The sequence below is a fragment of the Rhinopithecus bieti genome, unplaced genomic scaffold (genome assembly GCF_001698545.2).
Source record: "Rhinopithecus bieti isolate Rb0 unplaced genomic scaffold, ASM169854v2 scaffold_9919, whole genome shotgun sequence".
Classification (NCBI taxonomy): Eukaryota; Metazoa; Chordata; class Mammalia; order Primates; family Cercopithecidae; genus Rhinopithecus; species Rhinopithecus bieti.
This window is the reverse complement of record NW_016806411.1, coordinates 388,243-411,618: the sequence shown is the minus strand read 5'-3', so window position 1 is coordinate 411,618 and position 23,376 is coordinate 388,243. Positions and strand designations below refer to the sequence as shown.

The window sequence follows — 23,376 nt, the reverse complement described above, 5'->3', positions numbered from 1 at the left end:
CTTTCTAACGCTCACCTTTTTCTGATAAATAATGTATGTTCATTGCAGAAAATTTTGGAAAATACAAACAAGCATCAAAAAAATAAAATCATTCATAATCAATCCCCCCAGAATGACTTGGTATTAAGAGAATGTTGTCTGATGCCCTACTTATAAGGCAGCGGCCGCTGGGAGCTTTTTATGAACATCGCCTACTTCAACACTAACACCACAAACATCACCTACCCCAACATCCACGCTGCTCTCACTCAAAATGTTTCATCCACGCTGCTCTCACTTAAAGCATTTCAAAACTCCTCCCTGGTTATCACCTTGTCCTTTGCCCTCTGTGATTGGCTCATGCTGTTACTGCTGTGGCCCCAAAAGTCATTTCCCAAAGCTGTAAAGCTGAGAACCCTCATTCGGGCCAGGGAGGGCCCTCAGTCATCCAGCTTTCACCCCAGCAAGTCTCAACCTCCTGTCCACCTCGGGGGTGGCAAGAACGGTGCTGCGACATCACCTCCGTCAGCCAGAACAAATTTCTTTTTTTTTTTGAGACGAGTCTCGCTTCCTGTCGCCAGCAGTGCTGGAGCGCAGCTCGCGCGCAGATCCTCGAGCTCACTGCAAGCTCCCGCTCCGCTTCCAACACCCATTTCACCATGCCTCAGCCTCCCAAGGTAGCTGCGATACAGGCGCCCGCCACCTCGCCCGGGCTAGTTTTTTTGTATTTTTTAGTAAGAGACGGGGTTTCACTGTATTAGCCAGGATGTCCTCGATCTGCCTGAACGCGTGATCCCGCCACCATCTCGGCCTCCAAAGTCTGGGATTACAAGCGCTTGAGCCACCGCGCCCGGCCGAGCAGAACAAATTTCATATGAGCTAAGAGGCTGAGCTGACACCCGGCTGGAGTCACTATCATGTGATATCACACTACTCTCTCTTGAATAAAGGAAATATGACTAAAGGCGAGGTTGGCCCTGACTCATGGGACTTTGGAGAAGTGAGCTCTGGATTTAACAATAGGACCGGGGATGGCTCAGACCACAGACCCTCAGTGAGCCTCTGCCACCTGCCAGGCACTCTGCAGAGCCTTTCACAGACATTCCTTTCATTCCTCCTGATGACCTCATAAAGAGAGTGCTGCCATTACACCCATTTTACAGATAGAGAACTTGAGGTGCAGGTGCACCTCCATATGACAGGCATCATCCAAGGGAAGTGGAAGGCTTAAAGCAAGCTGGTCCAACCCTTGGCCCATGGGCTACATGCGGCCCAGGACGGCTTTGAATAGTGGTTACCCCTGGGAGGTTACCAACTGGTTGGAAGCTGTTCTGTTTCTTAAAACATTATGAGATTTTTTGTGTGTGTGATTTTTTTTAGCTCATCAGTTTTCATCAGTGTTAATGTATTTCATGTGTGGCCCAAGACAATTCTTCTTCCAATGTGGCCCAGGGAAGCCAAAAGATTGGACACTCTGATTTAGAGTTAAGTAAAGTTGTCCATGTGTCCAGAGTCCCAGTACCCGCTGCTAAGGGTGAAGTCAACTCCGAGCCGGAATGCATGTCAGCGCAGCCCGGCACACAGGTCCTGTGAGGAGGGGATGCCCCATGGTGTTTTGGGCATGGAAAGAGGGTTGGGTGTGAAAAGTGGTGCCCCCCTACGTTTGGTTTTCCAACCTCCTTTTCCAGGCTTTTTTCAGCTTCCATACATTACGTCAGGCAAAAAATTAGCTATTCCCCTAATGATGTATCTGTTTCCTCAGCTACTAAGACAACTCTCATTTAAATATCTCCCCTCACAGAGAAAATTATATTAATATAAATGCCATATAGGTGTTCATCAAAAGACCTAGGATGCCTTTGTAAATGTGAGCTGGTGGCGTGTGTCATCGGTCTCATGTACGACAAGGAAGCTGAGTCAGAGAGAGGAAGTATGACTGGGGTGTGGTTAAAAGTAAACCACTGTGCTTGATTTCATCTGAAAATCACAGCAATGCAATAGACTACATCTGCTATCCAAAGTCAAAGGAAAAGAGCAAAGGCATCTTCCAAAAATACATATTGGTATTATGGCTAATGCCACGTTCTAGCTGGTGGGTGAGGCAGATAAAACTAAACAGCCATCTTCATTCCAGTGTACTTCCACTTCTACTCTCATTTTCACTCTGCCACTAAGCTGGCTGCTTAGCCTTAGAAAATTCGTTATCTCCCCTTGAGCACTGCTTTTCTTCACCACACCCTGCAAAAAAGACTGCTGGTCAGGATGACCCTGTGTGGCCTGCTGACCCCCTCTCTGTGCAGCTGAAGCCAGTGCCACCAGCCAGGTTCTCAGTGCTGTTTCTGGTTCGACGGAGCCAGCCTTCTCTCAGCCTTGGGCCCCAGTCTCAATACAAACCTCCATTTCACTGGGTCGGACCATTTCTGAATGCTTGGCTTGCGTTCTATCCAATGCCACAGGCCCTTAATTCCTGGAGCCGGCTTCTCTCTCTTTGCTCTTAGGGAACAACCATTCAGCTATGTCCAGTATGGTGTGAATGACCAAGAAGAAGTCCAGTTGTCTCTGAAGCCTGGGCAAGAATGATGGTCTCGGGGGTCTCCTCAGTTCCCTAGTCCATTGCTTCTCCATCCTTACAGGATGTGCGAGTGTCACCCAGACCTCACAGGACTGCTTCCAGCTCCATTCCTAATGGAATGTCAGTAAGGTCCTTCTATCACCAGCCACTATGCTGGACTTGTTCTTGAGTGCCACTGAGCCCAAAAGGCCACCCTAAGTAGCCCATTGGAGAAGAAATACCAGCTGCTGACTCTGGCGTCAGCTCAGCCCCTGAACATGTAGTTGGCAAATCATCATCTACCTGCTTCTCCACCTGGTCACATTCACAAGGACTTTCCCTGCCTTGGGTTTTTCCCTCCTAAATCCCTACTGATTGTCAACCCAGCTCTGGTTAACTGACTTGGCACCTGAGGGTTCATCTAGCACAAGAAATTCATGCCACCCCATCTACCTCTTTGCAGAAGAAAATTGTTCCTATTAAGCTTTTACATTCCATATTTTCTCATCAATGGATCTGATTCTTACTGTCATCCAGGGTATTTTTATGGTTTCTTCCAGCCTAAAACCCATGAATCTACACCCATAGCAAAAATATTTATGTTTCCAAGGCCTCCTGGTATTTGTGCCCTTATAGAGTACCCTCCCCCACTGAATGTGGCTGACCCATGTGACCAATAAAATACTGTGAAGGTGACAGTGTGTACTTCCCAATGCTAGGTCATAAAAGATATTACTGCCTTGATTGCTGCACACTCTGGGAGAAGCCATCCACCATGTTGTATCAACACTCAAGCATTCCTATGGGAAGAATATGTAGCGGGCCATGTAGAAAGGAATAGAGCCCTCCTGCATATAGCCAGATACCACCTGCCAGTCCTGGGAGTTCACCATCCTGAAGTGGATCCTCCAGCCCCAGTCAAGCCTTTGGACGATTACAGTCCCAGCTGACATCTAATAACTTCATGGAAGACCCTGGACTGAAACTGAACTGAAACATCATAGATATGATTAAGCTAAGGATCCTTAAAACAGAGCAGGAATGCCTCTTAGGAGCCTGTGGTCCTCCCCACCGCCGACATAATTTTTTTAATCTTAAGTGCATTCAAAAAATTCCAGACACCTACCTAGTCCTAAAATGTAAATAAAATTTAACAAACCACAACAATAACAACAACAACAAAAACATAATAGCCAAACAAACTAAAGTCACAAGATGTTTGGTTCCCTGTAAAAACCAAAGACAGCATCTTAAAATATGTCCCTGAGTTGTTTTCCAGAAACCTAGACTCCCACCAAATGGAGCCACTGGCACACAGATCTCAGATAAGGAGAAGCTGAGGACTCAACTCTGATTGCTATTCTTTGTTCTAAATTTCTTCCTAAGGGGCCTGGAGAAGATCATGCCCATGAACCAGAGCTCACCTTCTTTTCTGCTGATCATACATTCTTAGACAAAGCTTTGCCTCCTTAATCAATCACAAATCAGAAAATTTTGGAATCCACCTGCGACCTGTGGGCCTCTGCTTGCAGATGTCCTGTCTTTTTAAGTCAAACCAATGTATAGCCTCCCTGTGTTGATTTATGACCTTGCCTATAACTTTTGCCTCCCTGCCTCCATAAACCCTTACCTTTAAGCCATCTGGGAGGTTGGGTCTCAAGCATAAGCTACCCAATTCTCCTTACTTGGCACCCCACAAGTAAGGGTTAGACTTAAATACCCTCCCACTAACACCCTCCTTTCTCCCACTACAAAACTCAGTAAATATTTGGCCCTACTGCACCAGGTGAGTGGACCCCAGTTCAGTTCAGTAACATCCTGAGATAGAAAGATCATTCTGGATTATCGGGTGACCCATACATGTAACTACAGGGTCATTATAAGAGATAAGCAAAGGAAAATCCAATCACAGATGAGAAAAAGGCAACACGAGAGTGGAAGCGGAGATTAATGTGGCCACAAGCCAAGGAATTCTCACAGCTAGAAGCCTTAGAAGCTGCTAGAGACAAGATGCAGACTCTCCCCTGGAGCCTCCAGAACAAATGAACCCTGCAGATACACTGATTGTGGTCCTGTAAATCTTAGGGCAGACTTCTGACCTCCAGAACTGTAAGATAAATTTCTGTTGTTTTAAGTCACTAAATTTGTGGTCATTTGTTAGACTGGCAACAAGAAACTAATATATTGCCAAAATGTTTTTTTAATTTTTGTCAATCTTCCTAAGTTTAACAATTTTTTTTTTTATTCAGGATCTCTTTCTGTTATCCAGGATAGAGTGCAGTGGTGCAATCATAGCTCACTACAATCCCTAACTCCTAAGTTCAAGCGCTCCTCCTGCCTCGGCCTCCTGAGTAGCTGGGATTACAGGCATCCTGTCACCAGGCCAGGCTAATCAAGAAAAAATTTTTTGCAGAAATAGGATCTGGCTATGTTGCCCAGCCTGGCCTCAAATTCCCGGCCTCAAGTGATCCTCCCACCTTGGCCTACCAAAGTGCATGGGATATGTATAGGTGTGAGCCACCATGTCCAGGCTGCTGTATAAATTTTATTAATTTTTTTTTTCAAAAAATCTGATTGTGGTTTCATTGATTTTTTTCAATTGATTTCCTATATTTAATTTTATTGATTTCTGCTTTTATCTTTGTTTTTGCCTTCCTTCTGCTTGCTTTCATCCTTTTTTTAGTTTCTTGAGGTAGACAGTTGGATTACTGATTGAAGAACTTTTCTGTTTTCTTTTTTTTTTTTTTTTTTTTGAGACGGAGTCTCGCTCTGTCGCCCAGGCTGGAGCGCAGTGGCGCGATCTCGGCTCACTGCAAGCTCCGCCTCCCGGGTTTACGCCATTCTCCTGCCTCAGCCTCCCGAGTAGCTGGGACTACAGGCGCCCGCCACCTCGCCCGGCTAATTTTTTGTATTTTTAGTAGAGACGGGGTTTCACCGTGTAGACCAGGATGGTCTCGATCTCCTGACCTCGTGATCCACCCGTCTCGGCCTCCCAAAGTGCTGGGATTACAGGCTTGAGCCACCACGCCTGGCCGAACTTTTCTGTTTTCTAAGGTAAGCATTTGGTGCTATAAATTTTCCTCTTTGCACTGGTGCCATGTCTCATATATTTTGACATGTTGTAGCTTCATTTTCATTCAATTCTATGTATTTTTTGTATTTCCTTTGAAGCTTCTCCTTTGTCTCATTAATTATTTGCAGCCATGTTGTTTAATTTCAAAGTCTGGAGATTTTCTTACTGTTTTTCTATTACCAATTATTAATTTAGTTCCATTTTAAATTGAATTTCATTGTGATCAGAGAACATGCTCTGTATGACTTTAATTCTTTTAAATTTGGTTAGATTTGTTTTATGACCTAAGACATGGTATATCTTGGTGAAGGTTTCACGGACACTTGAAAAGAATGTTTATTGTGCTGTGATTTTGTGGAAGGCTCTATGTATGTCTATTAGATCCTGTTGGTTCGTTATTTTGTTCAGCTTTTGTCCATCCTTGTTGATTTTCTGTCTAGTAGTTCCATCAATTACTAGTAGTATCAATTACTAGATTATTCTGTCTAGTGGGCTGCTGAAGTCTCCAACTGTAATTGTGGATATATACATATCTTTCTTGTGATTGCTTCTGTTACAAGGACGGGTTCATACACACACTTTGTTTCACCAGGCTCTTCTCACTCAACAATTCCTTGTAAAAATCTTTTCAAATCAACCATAATACGACCCTAGTTCACTTTTAGAAATGGCTACATAGTACTATTCCATAGTGTAAATGTACCAGAATGTACCCTACCACTCTATAGTGCTATTCCATAGTATAAATGTACCCTACCACTCTATAGTGCGATCTTTGCTTTGATGGGTGGGCAACATAATCCCCAGTGAAAATTCCACTGGCTTTCTCAGTTACAAGCCTGAATTTTGATGACAGAGGCTGATAGTTGGAAACTCATAGTAGTTAAGTGGACCATAGCATATAGTAGGGACTAGAAGGGTGCAGGGTAGACATGAGTCTGCATTGAGCCTTTTGAGAAAAGAATTGTGACTTTGAAAACCATCAATAATTCTGCTTGTAGGTCATAATAAGCCATAAAGAAAGCTCTACCATTTTTTCTTTAAGAAAGAGTAGTGGTATCTTAGAGAAAGATTAAATCATCTCTTAGTCATGTAGGCATATGAACTAAAGACCCAAATTATTCTTAGGACAGGAAAAAACTCTACAGATAGAATATAGGCCAAATCTGGCCAACACAGTAATTCAACCTTATTCCTTACTATGAGCAGGGTCTCTTAAATTTAATTTACAAACCAGAATGTAAACAATAAGATAATCTAGATACAGTGGGATCACAACTGTTGAGGAAGTAAGAAATGTTTGGCTTGGAGAAGAGAAGGCTGAGGAAAAACAGCTCTTTAGCTACTTCAAGGACTGTCATCTGGTAAGGAAGGAGCTCCATTCTGCCGGGTTTGAGAGGGCAAATGTCACCCAGATGGAGGGGGGTTGTATTAGTCAGCATTCTCTAGAGGGACAGAACTAATGGAATAGATACATATATATAAAGGGGAGTTTATTAAGTATTAACTCGCACAATCACAAGGTCCCACAATAGGCCGCCTGCAAACTGAGGAGAAAGAAGAGCCAGTCCAATTCCCAAAACTGAAGAACTTGGAGCCGGATGTTCGTGGGCAGGAAGCATCCAGCACGGGAGAAAGATGTAGGCTTGGAGGCTAGGCCAGTCTAGCCTTTTCACGTTTTTCTGCCTGCTTTATATTCTAGCCATGCTAGCAGCTCATTAGATGCTGCCCATCCAGATTAAGGTCTGCCTTTCCCAGCCCACTGACACAAATGTTCATCTCCTTGGGCAACACCCTCAAGGACACACCCAGGATCAATACTTTGCATCCTTCAATCCAATCATGTTGACACTCAGTATTAACCATCACAGAGGTCATGGAGTACAAGGCACAATGGCCAGCAACACATTGGTCACTTGGTTCAATAGGGAAATCCCGGCCATGGGAGGACTTCACACAGAGCCTGCTTCCCGAGGATTTTAACCTTGATTGAGTGCATTCCAACTCTAAGGGGCTACAGCCCATGTTACAGACAAATGACAGCTGATATGTAGTGTCAGGTGTACCTGACTACAGCCATTCTTCAGTGGCACATCTTCCCCATCCCCTTGGCAAACACTGCGCACCCTCCCACCTCCAAGGAGCTTCTCACTCTGATTCTCCTGCTGTGAACATGCTCCACTCCTCCACCTACCCAGATCTGGATAGTCCTTCCAGATCCAGAATAAATCCCACCTCCTCAGTGAGGCCTTTTCTGATAACCCCAGCCCACCACTGATCTCTTACCACATAATTAACACCTTTTTAGAACATAGATTTTTTTTTCCCCATTCAACTGAATTAAAAGTTCCTTTTAGGCAATCACCCTGCACCTCTTCAACAACCTACAATACCTTCCACAGAACAAGACGTGTAATTGAGCTTTCAAAGATACTTGTTGATCCATTCATTTCCCCCTTTCTGTTTCATAAATCCATGTAATTTTAATTAGAGGTGGGGGCAAGTGAAAGTGTTGAGGAGTTTAGCTTTCTGTTAGGAAATGTGCTGGTAAAATTTGGCTATACAATGTTTTAACTTAATAATGATCTCTCATGGCTGTCATTAAAATTGAGTCTCTTACTGAAACCTTTCTGTAATTAGCTGTCAAGAGAAAGGACAGGAGAACACAGAATTCAAGGGTCTGCTAACAGTGGTTTTCAACTACCAAACAGCCTTTAAAGATTTTGGGTGGGCTGTGGTATACATAGTTCATGGAAGGAACAATTACCAAGGAATTTACTAATTGAACAGAATTCAAAATGTGCCTCCATGGAATTATGTTCTTAATCCCTAGCAGTATACAAATAGGCCCCAGGTCACCTTCTGGACCAGTCGCTGTTGATCAGCCACATCCTCCAGTGCCCTGCAGCCGGCTCCCATTCCTCTGTCATCAGTCGCATGTTAAGTATTCATCACAGGCTCCTTCTCCAGGGAAGCCTTGGGAGAGGCTGGCTGATAGAGTTTGGATCTGGTCCCCACCCAAATCTCACGTTGAAATATAATCCCCAGTGTTGGAGGTGGGTGCTGGTGGGACCCGACAGGATCATGGGAGCGGGTTTTTCATGAATGGTTTAGCACCATCCCCTTCGTGCATCCCCACCGTGCTGTTCTCGCGATAGTGAGTGAATTCTCGTGAGATCTGGTCTTTTAAAAGTGTAGGGCCCTACTTCTCTCTCTTTCACGCCTGCTTCTGCCATGTGCCTGCTCCCTGCTTTACCTTCTGCTGTGAAGTCTCCCCAGAAGCTGAGCAGATGTCAACATCATGCTTCCTGTACAGCCTACAGAGCCAGTTAAACCTCTTTTGTTTATAAATTACCCAGTCTTAAGTATTTCTTCACAGCAATGCGAGAACAGGCTAATACACTGGCTGAACACCTGTCCCACAATCCATGGCCTTACATCATGTCGTTGTCAGCTCAGGCTGCCATAACAAATATACCACAGACTAGGTGGCTTAAACTACAAACATTTATTTTTCATTCTGGAGTCTGGATATCCTAGATCAAGGTATTGACAGATTCAGTGTCTGGTGAGGGCTTGCTCACTGGTTGCAGAAGACTGTCTTCTTGCTGCATCCTTAACATGGTAGAAAGAGGGCAAGCAAGCTCTCTGGGACCTCTTTTATAAGGGCACGAATCCCATTCATGAGAGCTCCACCCCTATGACCTAATCACCTCCCAAAGGCCTCACCTCCTAACACCATCGAATTAGGGGTTAGGATTTCAACAGATGAATTCCGGGAGGACACAGACACTCAGTTCATAACACATCACATATCAAAACTCATGGTCTGATGCTACACACGTGTAAGCCCATCTAGATTATGGTTTCCCTGAGAGTGGGAACTATTCATCTAATTCATCTTGGATTATCCGGGGCTCCGGCATTGGGCATCTGGTAGAGTCTTGCTTTATATGGATTGACTTGAAGGCTACAGAGCTCTGGAGACCCTGAGCAGAGGGCACCAGCTGCCCGAATAGGAGAGGCAGGAGAGAACAGTTTGCTTATGTGAGCTTAGTCTTGAAGGCCAAAGAGGATTATTTTAGGCCAAGATGAGAAGGGGCCCAGAGGGGAAGAGTTTTAGCTAAGCCCAGAAGTGCAACTGGTTTGGGAGAAAACAAGTTTCTCCTTATGGTTGGAGTATCGGGGTAGGGGTGCAGGAGATGAAGCTCCAGAAGTAAAATGAAGCCAAACTGAAAGTTTTTACACTCATAATAAGGAATTTGGATTGAATTCTGTAAGCAAGGCAAGCAAGCAGCAGAGAGCTTTTAATTAGACAGATGAGATGACAGACATGTATTTTAGAAAGATAAATAATTCACCACAATTACAGAAAAAGGTGGAAAATGCATATTTACCTTACTAGATGCTGAAAAAACCTGATTTAATTCAGCAACTATTTCAGATTTCTAAAAAACTAGGATCATAGGAAAATTTTCTTAACTTGTAAAAATGTGTGTAATCGTAAATGTTCTTGATATTTGAACAGAAGAGCTCACTTTGTAGCCAGGAGCAAGAAAGTAGCCTTCACCAATAGAATTGATGACTGTACTCAAAACTCCAGCCAAGGCAATAAGAGAAGGAAAGGAATAAACTTATTATACACACAGTGAAAAATATCTGTCCAAGTGGAAAGATGAATATAGAAGAATATTCACTATTTTATAATTTGTGAGAAATTAGAAACTGTCTACCTGTCTAACAATAGGGAACTGTTGGAATAAATTTTAGTTCACCCATAATTTGAGTGCCAAGTGAATGCCCAAAAAAGAGACAGAATTATAGGTACTAATATTGAAAGATTTCCAAAGCATATAAAGTTAGAAGAGCAAGTCACAGATCAATATATGTAGAATGTTTTGTATTCTGTAAACGAAAAGAAGAAAAGATGAAAGAAAGAAAAGAAAAAGACGTGTGTGTATGTGTGTTTTCACACACCCTGGAAATATAAGTAGCAGATCATTGTTGGGGATTATCTCTGAGAAGAATAAAATTAGTAAGTGTCAGGAAGAGATCTGAGAGGAAACTTTCACTTTTCACCCTAAACAGTTGTGTATTGTTTGAAACATTCAGAGAGGCGGTATCATCTTTTTCTCTTATTTAATAAGAAAAGTCTTTCCCAAAGCAATTTTCTGGAAAAAATCAGTAGTTTATTGCAATCATCAAGGCAAAAAAAAAAAAAAAGAAAAATGGTGAGGGCATGAATCAGAATAAAAGGAAGGGAAAAGAAGAAAAACGTGAAACCCTTTAGAGGTGGAAATGAGAGGTTGGTGACTGAACAGATGTAAGAGGCTTAGAGAAAGGACGTGTTCAGCAATGACTTGGGGGTCTCAGATTTGGGGAGAGGATGAACAGTGTGACACATAAACAAGAAACAGATGCCAGAGGGAAAAATCGTGAATTTATTTTGAGACACGCTACACTTAAGAGGCATCCAAAATGGTAGATGGGCAGGTTGCACCACCAGTTAGACACACAGACCTGGGTAGATGTTTCAGTAGCCTTGAGCCCATGATGCTTGTCTCTGCTTCCATCATCACTCCTAATTGTCTTCTAATTGCCTCTACTTTAATTCTTACTTTTCCAATCATTTCTCCACACAGAAGACAGAGTAACCTTTTGGAAAGTTGCCAGTGGCTTCCCACCACACTTGCCAAAGTTCAGTGAGCTGTAGGTCTCACCCCACACCCTGTCTGGTTCCACACACTCCAGCCAAGCAGGCGCACTCTGCTTCTGTCACCTCCTCCAGATGGGCCCACGCAATCAGGCACTGACACCTACATACACATGTCCCACCTGCCTGCCAGATAATCCTACCCGTTATTTCGGCTGCATTTCAGTATCATCTCCTGGGAGAAGCCATCCTTGATTTCCATGTCACCACGACTAGCGTGGCTCCTGGTATTTTCTCTCATCTGTCTCCCCCACTGGCACTGAAGGAGCAGGAAGCAAACAATTCACCACTCTATCCCCAATCCTAGCACAGGCCTAGCACAGAATAGGGGTTCAATAGATACCCGTTGAATGAAACAATTGATTTTAAAATTGATGAAGGAATACACTAGTCAATGGGTGAATGGGTAGGGCAAGACTGGAAAAAATCCAGAAACAAAAATGGAAAGATAAGAGGAGAACCAAAGGACAAAACATTTCAAGGCCGAGACTGGGAGTCCTCCAGGGAGAGGACAACAGCATCGGGGTCTGCGGGGAGGGAGGTCAGGCTGCAAAAGAATCGAAAAGGGGTTTAGATTTCATACGAGGGGGCACTGATGGATCTTTTCCAGATCACTATCCACGGACCGGGAGAAGCCGGTCACTGCATATTGATGTGAATAAGAAGAGAGGCAGTGAAGTGGGAAGGAAAGGACGCACAAGGGAAGAGAGAGGGCTTCAAGCGGAGGCAGGATGGGAGGAAGACTGATTTAGCAGGACACAGACCTAAGGAGTGTGTCCCTCTCCCTGTATATGTAATTATAAGACAAGCAAAGAGAGTAAGTACTAAAAACACAGAACCTCCTAATGACTGTATTACACATTGCTGCTGCCTGCACCTTAAGGTTGAATTCACTGTACCGTGTGGTGTAGACTCTTCCAGCTGAGCTACTGCATTCCTCTTCCCGCCTCCCAGTGGCAGCAGGGCAGTGGTTCTTCACAGCACAAAAACTGGCAAAACTTCAAATCATGACTTTTTTGTCCCAAGAGCCAGATGTTAACCATTGGCCGGCACACCCCTGCCCTGGGGGTCCAGCAGGAGGGAGGAGGGAAGGAGGGCAATGAGGGGGACAGGGGTTGTGGTCAACATCCGGACATCAGAATTCTCCCCTCTGGCTGTTAAGTTGTGAGTCTTATTTTCTCCTCTCAGCTGAGTTAATAAGTCATTCTGCAAATGAGGTTCTTATCTATTACAGGAGTTGCTACTTCCAGTGAAAAAAGTCACAGCTCAGTTCTCTAGATAGTGCAGCCATCACCTCCTTACAAATAACAATCCTTTAAAAAGCAGTTTCTCTATCCCAGAGAGCAGAGGAGACCCTGGAGAACTCAGCCCTAGGAAGGGGTGAGGCGGGCTGACTAAGCAAGGGGTACTATGATCCCATCAGACATATGGACGTGGAAAGTCAGAGGACGAAAGGAGGCTTCTCAGCATGTGGGAAGCAGGAGGGACTCAGGGGCACCTGCCAGGCCCTGGGCCCTGCCAGCTCACCCACTTGACCAGTGACCTTCTGTTCTCAGCCCAGCTTCCCAAAAGAGGCGCCACCCTGCCTAGTTCCCTTTTCTGAGAGTACTTATTTACTCTTTGTTCTTTAATTTGGTCAAACCCAAATAGAAACATGCACCAATATACTTTTTAGAACTTCCATGAGAGCAAATCTTAAATTGAGAAAATCACATCTGTAAATTATTATTATTGTTATTATTGTTTGCAGATTGGGGGGAAACCCCATGGCTTTTCCATTTTACTGGTGAAACACCTTGACACAGAAGCGTGTCTCCCCTCCTGGGTGCCTCTGCCTCCTGTGACTCAAAAGCATCAATGTAAGGCGGCTACATGTCCTGCTGCTGGGCTTGCCCCCACCTCGAGGGACCATATCAGGTGTGATGCCAGGGGCAGGCAGCCACCCGTGTCCCCACACCCTGAACCAGCTTGTGAACCACAGCCATGGGCCCTTGCCACTTAGCCCCATAAAGACCTACTCACAGCTCCCCTTGTGGACAGAGTCACAGTTTATCTGTCTTATAGGTCAGACCCCTACTCTAGCATCCATCTATAGTAAACCCTGAACAAACATTTGAGGAATTTAAAAATGTTTCTCTATTTGGGTCGGGCACGGTGGCTCAGGCCTGTAATCCTAGCACGTTGGGAGGCTGAGGCAGGCGGATCACCTGAGGTCGGGAGTTCGAGACCAGCAGACCAACATGGAGAAACTCTGTCTCTATTAAAAATACAAAATTAGCTGAGTGTGGTGGCACATGCCTGTAATCCCAGCTACTTAGGAGGCTAAGGCAGGAGAATTGCTTGAACCCGGCAGGCAGAGGCTGCTGTGAGCCAGGATCACACCATTGTACTCCAGCCCGGGCAACAAGAGCAAAACTCTGTCTCAAAAAAAAAAAAAAAAAAAAAAAAGTTTCTCTATTTGATACCCAAAAGAACAGTAAGTAATAAAATCTGAGACTCTTTCAGACAAGTTTATCTGATCATTCCTTATCCCGTATTTCCATATTGTTAGGAAACAGAAATCCCTACAAGTGGTTCAGGTCAGTTAGTGGCTACTGTAGAAAATACTTCTAGAGTTTACGTGTATTTCCGAGGGTGAATTGTATATGTCCGCTTGACTGAGCCATGAGATGCCCAGATATTTGGTTAAACATTATTCTGGTGTGTCTGTGAGAGTTTTTTCCTTTTTGATAACATTAACATTTGAATCAGTAGTAGACTGAACAAACAGATGGCCCTCCCCAATTTGTGTGGCTCTTCTCCAATCCGTTGAGGGCCTGAATAAAACAAAAAACCTGACCCCTCCCCTGGATAACAGAGAATTCCTCTTGTTGGCCTTCAGGCTGGGACGCTATTTTGTCCCGCCTTCAGATCAAACTGAAACATTGGCTCTTCCTGGGTCTCAAGAGGCCAGCATCAGAACTGGAACTGACACTATCAGCTTTCCTGGGTCTGGGCCACCCTGCAGACCTTGGGACTTGCCTGCCTCCAAAATTATGCAAGCCAATTCCTTATAATAAATCCCTTTTATTATAAGAAACTCTTGGTTCTGTTTTTTCTGAAGAACCCTGACTAATACTATTAAAAACAACTTGGGAGAACACCCATTTCCAGAAGGCTCCTCGGATACTGGAAGAGGCCCTGCCGGGCACTGAGTAGAGGAGGTTGGGAGGTGCGCCTCCCACCTCCCCACCTGAAGGCTAGGAGGCCTGCCCCTCCTCACAGCTCACAGTGCTTCCTGGGGACCACAGAGTCAAATCTAGGACGTCTGAGCACACTTGGGACCCTGAACCACTTGGCCATATTTGATATCACTGTTAAGCCCGAGGCTGCAACTTATTCGTCAAGAACATGGTGTGTTCTCCAAGCACTGAGGCGGAGGTGCCATCCAGACCTGCACAATTCTAGGGCCCCACTAACACACTTGTAAGTTCATTCCTGAAGGACAGTCACCACGGACCAACTTGAAGCCCGCATTCCCACTGCGTGAGGAGTGCCTTCATGTCTAGAAGGAATTTGGACATCCAGGCCACTGCTTGACCCACATCAGGGCAAAAACAGGCCCACACAAGTCCACAGAGGAGCAGCAGGCAAAACCTGGAAGTCTGGAAACTGCTCCCAAACAGTGCAGGGTGGGGTGGGGTGCAGATGGCACTGAACCGATGGCTGTTGAAGTTGGGTGGTGGGTGATGTGTCCCTGGGGCCTCATTTTACCATTCTCTCTGTTTCGTTGTGTTTATATGTTTCGTATGTTGATGTATGTTTTAAAATCCTCATAATAAATGTTTGAATTTTATAAAAGGGTGTTTTACAAGGCATGTTACAAGGTTGGCAGGTGACCTTGCAAGACAGGCAGGGCTGCAAGCAGAGGAGGTAGAGATCAGTGTGAGGTGGGTTAGGCTCCCTCACCCCTCATGTCATGTCAGGGATGGGCAGGATGAATGGGCTCAAGGCTGTCTTTCTCCTGCTGCCAGTTTTTAGGGGCCTCTCCTGCTGAGTGGGTTGTGGAGGTCTTTTTGTTGAGAAGACCCGAGGCAGCCAAACCAAGACTCAAGGAGGGAGAGGCAGCAAGGAGGGATGCGCTAAATCCTGGGTGGTGAGGGGGCTCTTTGGTATTTGACATGGTACAGCCCAAGGGCACATCCAGGAACTAAACCATGTGCCTGGCAGGGGCCAACCTGTATTTTTGCCAGCCTGAAGCACAGCTCATGCAGTCAAAATCAGCAGGGAGGGCCCACCATGGCCAGAAGAGAAACCTGCACTACTCACTTTAATCCTAGAAAGACACCTGTGCAGGCCTGGCACAGTGGCTCATGCCTGTAATTCCAGCACCTTGGGAGGCTGAGGCAGGCAGATCACTTGAAGCCAAGAGTTCAAGACCAGTCTGGGCAACACAGGGAAGCCCCATCTCTACAAAAAGTAAAACAATTAGCCAAGCATGGTGGTGTGTGCCTTTGTCCAAGCTATTGGGAAGATAGCTTGAGCCTGGGAGGTCGAGGCTACAGTGAGCCATAATCATGCCACTGGATTCCAGTCTGGGTGACAGAGTGAGACTCCATCTCCAAAATAAAAAAAAATGCATATGCTAGGGAATAATGGAATACAGTTGGCCCTCCAAATTCATGAAAATATTTTTTAAATACATGATAAAAATAACAATACAAAAATAAAAAAGAACACAAATCAAACAATGCAGTATAACAAATATTTGTGTAGCATTTACATTATAATAAGTATTAGTAATCTAGAGATATTACAATTATAGTATACAGTATATGAAAGATGTGCATAAGTTATTTGCAAATACTGCATCAGTTTATATCAGGGACTTGAACATGCTCGGATTTTGGTATCCATGGGGTTCCTGGAACCAATCCCCCTTAGATCTCAAGGGATGATTGTACACAAATCCCTCATAATTCACTTACATTTTGTCCATCTTCCAGAGGGGCAATAAGTCATTGTGAAGGGCTGGATCTTCCAGGCAAAGAACACTCAAAACAACTAAATTTTCATTGTTTTATCTTAAGAAATTAAAGCCTTCTGTGACTCCTGCTTTGGTAAAAACTGTAAGAGGCCCAGAGTATACAGTACCTCTACTAAATACCACCTTGGGGGTAAATTCCTTGTCAACAGAGCCAGAACCATATTTTGATTTTTTTTTTAAACAGAAAGTTTCTATTTGGGCAGGTGGCAGTGGAAATTTTAATGTTTGCAAAGCAAAAGCACTATTGTCAGTAGATTGCCAAGCAATTATATTTAATGGAATTTGATAAAATGAAGTTTGTCAGAATGACCTCAGAATAGAGAGCATTTCTGATGTGAGGCTGGGTGAAGGCCAAGTTCCAGAGTTTGAAGGGTTCATACGAGTTTAAATTCTTGAAATTTGGAATGGACTCTTTGCTGCTTTTTCTGCCTATTCAATAGACAAAAATGAGGAAAGCCTTTTTTGAGGTGTTCTCCACTTTGGGAAGACCATGCATTTCAGATCATATCCGAGGATGGCTTCAAGTCTGAAGTAAGCAGCACTATAACAATGAGCTCTTTGAACATTTTTCTTCTTGGTTTTGAGGAGCTTCAGATATCCAGACAGCTGCTGGGGTGTCAGGCACCTGCAAGCACCAATGGACCGGGTAAGGCACCTGTTCGAGCTGTCTCCTCAACTTTCCTTTTCTGCAGCTTCTTCCAGCATCCAGGCTTCAATGCAGATCCTCACAGGCACCTGGGCTCATGGCTAGAAACCCAAATCTTCACTAGATGGCAGTGGTATTTGCCAGACCAGCTGTGATGCAGAGCAAGGCGTGTCTGAACCCAGAATCCATAGATCATAGAATCCATGGATCTAACTAAACTGCTGCCACCTGCCTTAAAAAGAGACCCCAGCCAGAGCGGTGCCATCCAGTGTTGAGAAGATGCTCACCAGCCAAGAAGAGCAGTGGTGGTCCCCTCTTCCAGACATGTCAGATGTACAGGAGGGCTGAGGTATATCCGGCACCTTCTCACCAACTCTCCTCACAAAGATGAAGAAGACTAGCATGGCCTGTAACTATGGAAACATAGCCTTTGGCCCCTGGTATCTCACTGGGAGTCAAGTGGTCCAAACAGGGATGCCTAATCCCTCTCACCCCAGTGTAACTGGTGCCACTCTGTTTATTTATAACCATGACTGCTCTGCAACTCTGAAGTGGCCACTCAGGGAAAATTCACCAATTCTAGCACTGGGAGACATGGACTAATGACTCCCAGTGGACCCTCACATTGTCACACTGTTGTTGTTTTGGTGGGGAGGGGAGAGGTGAAATCACAATGGGGTCAAAATGTTTTGTTTTGTTTTTTAACTCACAGAACACGAGTAATTATGAATTTGTAAGACCAAAACAAACTTGTAAGGCATATTGTGCAGCTGCACATCCCCACACCTCTGTGACACACACACACAGACACAGAAACACACACACACAATGGTCAACATCCACCCACTCAGTAGGCTGTTCCTATGCTCACTGCCTCCCACCTTAAAGATATTATTAATCCACCACATATTGTAGAACTCTTATGATAAACTGCAAAATTGCCCTTTACCCAGGAAACACACATAACTGGTCACTTCTTTCCATTGCATCTGCAACCATTTTATTTATGAATTAAATAATTCACTACCTCTATTACCCTTGGGTATTTTCATTGAACATGCTGGCTCCTCCTTGTTGCTTTCCTCTGAGCCCCACCATGGACTTGGGTCCTTGCACTGCAGGGTCTGACCCTGGCCCCCGTGATCCAGCAGGTGTCCACCAGGTGAGCACACTCCTGATACTGCAGTGTGCTTCCCTGGGCCCATCTCTTCCAATTACATTAGATGCTGGAGCAAAAAAACGATACCGATTCTGATGCCACCATTTCTGCCTCGGCCAGGACCCCAACCCATAGAGACCAACCCCAGCACAACCCTGCCTTCCACTTGCTGCAGCCGGGGACAGCCAGGTCCAGAGAGGTGAGCTGACTGCTCTAGTCCCACAATAAGGTGGTGGTGGAGCTGCAGCCCAGGTGTCCTGCCTTTCACCAGTCCAGGACCTTCACCAGCCCAGGTGTCTGCTCTAGTCTCCCCTACCCTAAGCCAGGCACTTCAGGCCAGCAGCACCAGCACATCCTGCAGGGCCAGCCTGTTGGCTGGAAAGCCAGTCTTCCAAGTGGGTTCACGTGTTTGCTGCCCAGGCTTTCTGTTCCCAGGACTCGGCTTTAGTGACAGTAATCATATATTCCTCAAAACTATGACATATACTCAAAGGTAAGACACCATGCGGAGGCAGAGGAGCAGCCATCTGTTCCTTATAGGATGGAAGTTTTGTCGTAGTTTATCTTTTTCTTAAACATGAATATAAAAGAAATGACTGAGACAATTGGATATTTCTAGAAATATGACATTTCCCATTTTCTAACAAGAAAGAAAACAGCCCCCATCCAAAGTCATCACAAGTCATCTACCTGTGGCCTGTGGGGTGTGTGTGTGTTGTGTGTGTGTGTGGTGTCTGTATGGTCACGTGTGGGCGTGTGGTGTGTCTGTGCATATGTGTGTGTATGTGTGAGGTGTATGTGTGGTTTGTGTGTATGTGTGGAGTGTGTATGTGCCTTTAACACATCTGTGCTTGTGTCACATAAAAAGAGATAACTCACTATCCAGATCAAATTAATAACTTTATCTATTAATGTAAAAGAAATTCTTAAGCTATTTTCAAACCATTTAGATATTTACATGTAAGCCATCCATATTATAAGATTTTAAACAATTTTGAGAAAAAAAATCAACTTTAAAGTTCAACTCCACATCAAAAAACAACTTTTCAGTCTAGAAGTAAAATAAAATTCTACAATATTACAGTAGAATTGATACAGTTATTTTAATATAGTTAAAATAACTTTTGTATGATCTTTGCTCACAGTTACCGAAAGAATACAGCTCTGAGAAAATGAAAATTTAAGATATTTTATACACTTTGTCAAGTGAAAAAAAATTAAGAATAAATTTTTGAGTAAATGTAACTTATGAAGACCACCTATAAAAGGCAGTAGAGCATTTACAAATAAAGCAAATGATTTATACCACCCCAATCATTTGATGCACAAATGGGAGAAATAAAATAATTTTTAAAGAGTCCTTGTAAAAACAGAGCTTTGTTCCAAAAGGGAAGCATATCAGGAAGTGTCCAGCATATCAGGAAATAATGCAGTATTTTCTGATCATTAAATCTCCTATAAATAGCTTGCCATTTTCACTGTCAGTAAATGTACAACACTCCACAAGCTGAAACCTATATAACTTCGCTGGAGCCTTCACAGGTGTTTATGAATGACATAATCTGCTAGCTCACTGAATGCTGACGCTGTTGGAATAGCTCTGAGCAGCGGGCACCTAAAACCATTGCTTTTACATTGGGCCTCCTGATTCTTGCCCTTGGCACTTGGGTCAGTTCTAAATATGGTCACTTCTTATCCTTTTGAAGTCTGTGCTGTGATGTGCTCTAAGAAGGAGTCCGTCTTTTGGGGACCATGCTGGGGCCAAAGGCAAACCTGGTGCAGCCCACACAGCATTGCCTCCTGCTCCAGCCTCGCCCCCTCCAGCAGGCAGTTTCAGAGCTGAATGTCAAGGCTGTGCTTGTCTTCAGATGGCCCAGTGGCTCTTTAAAAACTGAACCCCTGCCTCCTGTCCCCTGCACTGTTCATATTCCTTCCTACAGTTTCCCCACCGTGGATCTCAGGACGGAGAAGGTGGAGGACCAGGATATTGTCTTTTGAACCTGCTAAAGACCAGCAGCCTCCTTGAGTGATGGGGGTCCTACCCAGCTTTGACTTTAGGATAAGATAATTTAAAGGAGAGCAGCACCGTAATCAATACTCATTTGTATTTCTTTTAGGTCAAAATATCAAACACTTTTAAAATGGAAATTTAATGAAACTATTCATTGTTCTTTGCTGTTGGATTTTTCTTTTCTGTCAAGAGCATAGTTTCTTGTTCTTTCTTTTACATCACCAAAAGAAAAAAAGGAAATGCCAAGTACACTTAGGGGAGTAAAAAGGTGCTGCCAATGAGGCCCAGCTGAAAAGAATATAAACCTCCAGGCAGAGTAAGCTGCAGCCTTCCTGTGTGCATAGCCCCGTTCTGTTATTTAGCAGCAAACTCAATGATGGACCAATTAGACATGCTTAAAGCTTTGAATTCTCCTGTTGCTCAGGAACTTCTTCCATGTTTAAATTTTAAGTCCTTCATTAATTCACATTCTAAGCTTTTACTCAAATAGTTTAATGTTTCCTAGATGATCAAAATTCACCATACTTCTGTACTTTACAGTCCCTGTTCTCAGATTAAGTCGAAATATTTTTGAATTATAATTCATGTATGCAATATCCTAATATCACCTGGTATTTCTTTGAGAGGGGAAAATCTATAATACAGTATATAAATTTTCCAGGAAACTAGAAAACATTTGGGGCTTTATTTTAATTTAGAAAAAAATTACATCAAAGAGAATAATGCATCCTTTCCCAAACCCTAAACTTTTAGTTTTACGATTGGTATCTAGTCATATGATAAAGATGGCCCATTTCTATCTACCAGAAATCTTTTAAAGTAAGGATACCAGTAGAACTATTCAAAAATTCTAAATAATGCCAAATTAAGATTGTTTTCGGTTAATAATTTTTCAATAAAATAAGTTCACAGTTTTAAACTCAACATAGGCAATGCAGGGATTTGCACATGTGCGCCAACAGAGGGCCATGTGATAATTTGAATCAAACACGCACACACACTTTAGCATCTGGTTTTCTTTCTGCGTGATTTCAAACTTCTCCAGGAAAGCAGAGGACAATGCCTGCGTTTATGTTCACATCACATCACTATTCACAGCTGCTAATGAACAAGGAACCAAACCATGGATGGTACAGAGCCCTAATTAGTCATGCCATGCACCCCTCAACCCGTCACTGCAACCCCTTAAATTTGAGGCAACACAAAGTAACCCCAAGACACAGACAAGCTCTGTGCAGATCCAGCCCTTTAACTATGAATACTACTGCTGATGCTGCCAGTAAGTTCCAAACCTTACAGCAACAGATTGCCGACACAGAACCATCTTACTTTAGTACATTCATCATTATTTTGCCACATTTGACCTTTCAAACTGGATGCTGGCCTTCCTTCTTTAAAAAACAAAAGCAAAGTTCTAAGCAAAGTGATTCAAACAAAAATTTAAAGCCATAAGTTTGAGAATTCTCCCTCAATTTGAAAACTACTCTGTTAAATATGACAGGCAGAAAAAGCTTTTCCAAGGTCTATTTGTCTGTTTGAAATGTAGGCTTTTAAAACAGCAATTATACTAACAACCCCAGAAGTAAACACAACCTCAAAGCTGTCAGGGATTTTGGTTTGGTTTTTTTTTTTCTTTTGTTTTCGACCCCTGGTTATATAATTTAAATAAGCAAAACAAGAAGAATATTCTGTTTCTCTTAAAATAAACTAACCCAAATATGCATATATTATGCTCATCTATATCCCTTTGGTAAAATATAATAAAACATACTTAGAAGCTAAAATGAAGGTTAAATTCAAAAGCAGACTGAAAAGGTGAAGAGGCCCTCTTTTAACAACAATGGCCACATTCATCTTCAAGTACTTTTTATATAGTTAAAGGTAATCCACAAAGTTAAGTATCTCTGTTAATATTTTAGTTCCGACCAGATACTGCATTTTACCTGAGGATGCGTTCTGCTAAATGTTTACACTGGAATCTGCAGCCAATATTTACGAACAGACATCCTGGGGGTTTCTCAGTGTTACTGAGGACACTGTGGGGATAGAGTTTGTGTCTCATTTCTTTCTCAATACAAAGCCATGCCTTGGAGTGGCAGGATTGAAACACTGCAACTTCCATCCTCAACCCCTTGTGTAGGGGGTGTCTGCTCGGCTGTGGAGGCTGGTAAAGCTCTGAGCTGCCCAACGGGCAGAAGGAAATAACCGCGTGGCAGATTACTTGAACTGTGCTGAGGCTTTTTCCTTAAATATCATAACACGCTTGCATAAGGGTGGAATTTTATTGACTACATCGTGCTTTTATCATCTTCGTGTTGGAGGAAAAAACTCCTTTCCAGCCTGTGGCTCCAAGCGCAGCGCCCTAGTTCCCTTTTAGCACATTTAAATGGAAGACTACAGTCACCAGAAAAATAGTCCCAGAATTCTCATTCCGCTGCTGTAAACGAGAACCTTTCCTTAGGGAATGAAAGACAAACCCCAAGAAAACCTGGCCTGGGTGAGAAAGTAAAGCCCGTCGAAGAGAAAGCAACACAACATTTGGCCTGCTCTGCAAGGAGCTGGGAATTCTTGCTGCTGGGTCAACAAGATGCCTACCCTCCCTCCAGGGAAGACACAGCAGGAGTAGGGCCGCCACTCAGTGCATCTCTCCTCCCGGGGGCTGCCCTGGTCTCCCGGGCGCGTTTCCTAGATACTAGGCAGGCCGGACCCCCGCTGTCCAGGGCTGGGCTCCCATGACACTGACCAGACATCTGGTAAGCCAGGTGGCAAAGGCGTGCCAAAAAAGTGGAGCCCATGGAAAACCAGGACGGAGAGGTCATCCGAGTGGTAAACCTTCTCCCAATGGATGCGGGAAAACCGCATTTGTAGTTCCCTCCTTACCGCTGTCAAGCGAGCTGATTGCTAAGGAGTGCGCATTTCCTTGCCTCTAACGTGACAGTCGCGGGTGCGCCCCGCACCCCGGACTTCAGGGAATGAAGGAGTCTGTCCCGAACTGGCCCCCACCCTGGCCCCAGAATCCCCAACCCTCAGGGTGGCCGGCGCCCGCACCCACCTTGACCACGTAGGTGACTCCGGGCCCCAGCACCTGGTCGCTGGCGTGCGGCGCCCCCCGAGGGGTTCTGGGCAGCGGCTCGTCGCCCGGCCGGCCCTTCCTGGCGGTGCTCATGGCCGGGGCGTGGGGCGGCGGGGGCGCGCTGCCGTCCGGGGCGGCCAGGCTG

The 23,376-nt window shown here is 44.3% G+C and overlaps 1 protein-coding gene across 1 annotated transcript in view; it reads right to left on the bottom strand.

The window, feature by feature from the left end:
- SHC3 (SHC adaptor protein 3) overlaps nucleotides 1-23,376 on the bottom strand; it is a 174,186-nt gene that overhangs the window by 149,822 nt on the left and 988 nt on the right. Inside the window, exon 2 of the mRNA XM_017876177.1 lies at nucleotides 23,211-23,376. Coding sequence (XP_017731666.1) covers nucleotides 23,211-23,376 — 166 coding nt within the window. The remainder of the gene's footprint in view (nucleotides 1-23,210) is intronic.